The 1,238-nt window shown below is 45.4% G+C and overlaps 1 protein-coding gene across 1 annotated transcript in view; it reads right to left on the bottom strand.

Annotated features, from left to right (window-relative positions):
* The window catches only part of LOC123006198 (transcriptional coactivator YAP1-A), a 14,408-nt gene extending 13,682 nt beyond the window's left edge, over positions 1–726 (bottom strand). The window contains exon 1 of the mRNA XM_044400489.1: positions 4–726. Within this exon, the coding sequence (XP_044256424.1) occupies positions 4–242 (239 nt within the window). The 5' untranslated portion in view covers positions 243–726. The remainder of the gene's footprint in view (positions 1–3) is intronic.
* Positions 727–1,238: the final 512 nt, after the last annotated feature.

Here is a 1,238-nt window from a genome sequence, read left to right as displayed (position 1 = left end):
CTGCCACTCGCCGCCGAACTGAACGCCGAATCGACGGAGTTTTCGCGGGAGTGGTTGATGGACTTGGAGCCCGTCGACGGCGGATTGAAGAAAGAGTCCGGCAATTTCCGCATGCTCCAGGGCACTTGAAGGGGCCGTTTCGAGTCCGGCTTGAGCACGCTGTCGAACAGCGCCTGCAGGTCCGTCTCCGAGTCCTGGTCCACCCGCAACACCTGTTTGCCCTCGTCCTGGTTCAATGCCATCTTCACAACACCAAACCACACCAACTAACACCGACACGGACAAACCAACCAACGATTCATCGACTCCGACACTCGACTACCAGTCAACAAAGTTTCAGACATTAACCAATAGATTCACACGGCTGCGAGTGCGCGCCCCCTTCCCTGCCGTCCCTGCACCAAGATTACACCGACACCGATATCGCTTTTGCTTTATTCTATTCTACGTTTCTACGTCTACGAGTCTACGTTCCCGATTGATTTCGAAACTTCACACTGACACTCGGACCCAACTTCTACTTCTCTTTCTTAGGGCTTCTTGGCCTTTCTTGCGCCTGTCTGCCTTTGACAGACCGACAACCTTGCTGCTTCTGGTTTTCCTACTTCGGAATTGCTCGGAATGCTCACCTCATACACCTGTCTTCCACTTAACCGCGCGCATTCTTATTTCTTACTGCATTGTTTTACACGATAACCACCGAGGGCATCCCAATACACACATTTTACGACGATTACTGATTCCATTAATACGCTTAGCTGCCTACTTAAGTCACTAGCGCCACCTGTCGAACCTACTTAAACTCGAGTCACTGACTCTCAAACACTGGCGTAATATTATAGGGGGCACAGGGGGCATTTATAAAAAATAACAAACAAAACTAAATATGTACAATGAGAAATACTAAATAGGTGTAATTTTCATTGTTTTTCTTTATTTCTCCAAAAATAATCATCTGTGGCTGACTTTATTACTACACCTTGGGCTACAAAAAATAATACGCCCCTCATAAGAAAATACATGCAAAGCAAAGGGGGGAAAAATAAGTTTTTACAAAAAATTAAGAAACAATATACAAGGCGCCCCAGCGAATTGGTAAAATTCATTACTGATTTTTAAATGTTAAAATTAAAAATAAACATATGCATATAGGACATTGATAGATACTAATTTAGTGCATCCCCAGAAATTATTTTCAACTAACTGCAGGGCCGTACCCAAGGGGGGGGGTTAGGGGG

Source organism: Tribolium madens, unplaced genomic scaffold, assembly GCF_015345945.1.
Source record: "Tribolium madens isolate multiple individuals breed KSU strain unplaced genomic scaffold, Tmad_KSU_1.1 Scaffold_2;HRSCAF=44;Tcas5.2_LGX, whole genome shotgun sequence".
NCBI lineage: Eukaryota > Metazoa > Arthropoda > Insecta > Coleoptera > Tenebrionidae > Tribolium > Tribolium madens.
The sequence above is the reverse complement of the archived record's forward strand: the minus strand, read 5'-3'. Positions and strand labels throughout refer to the sequence as shown.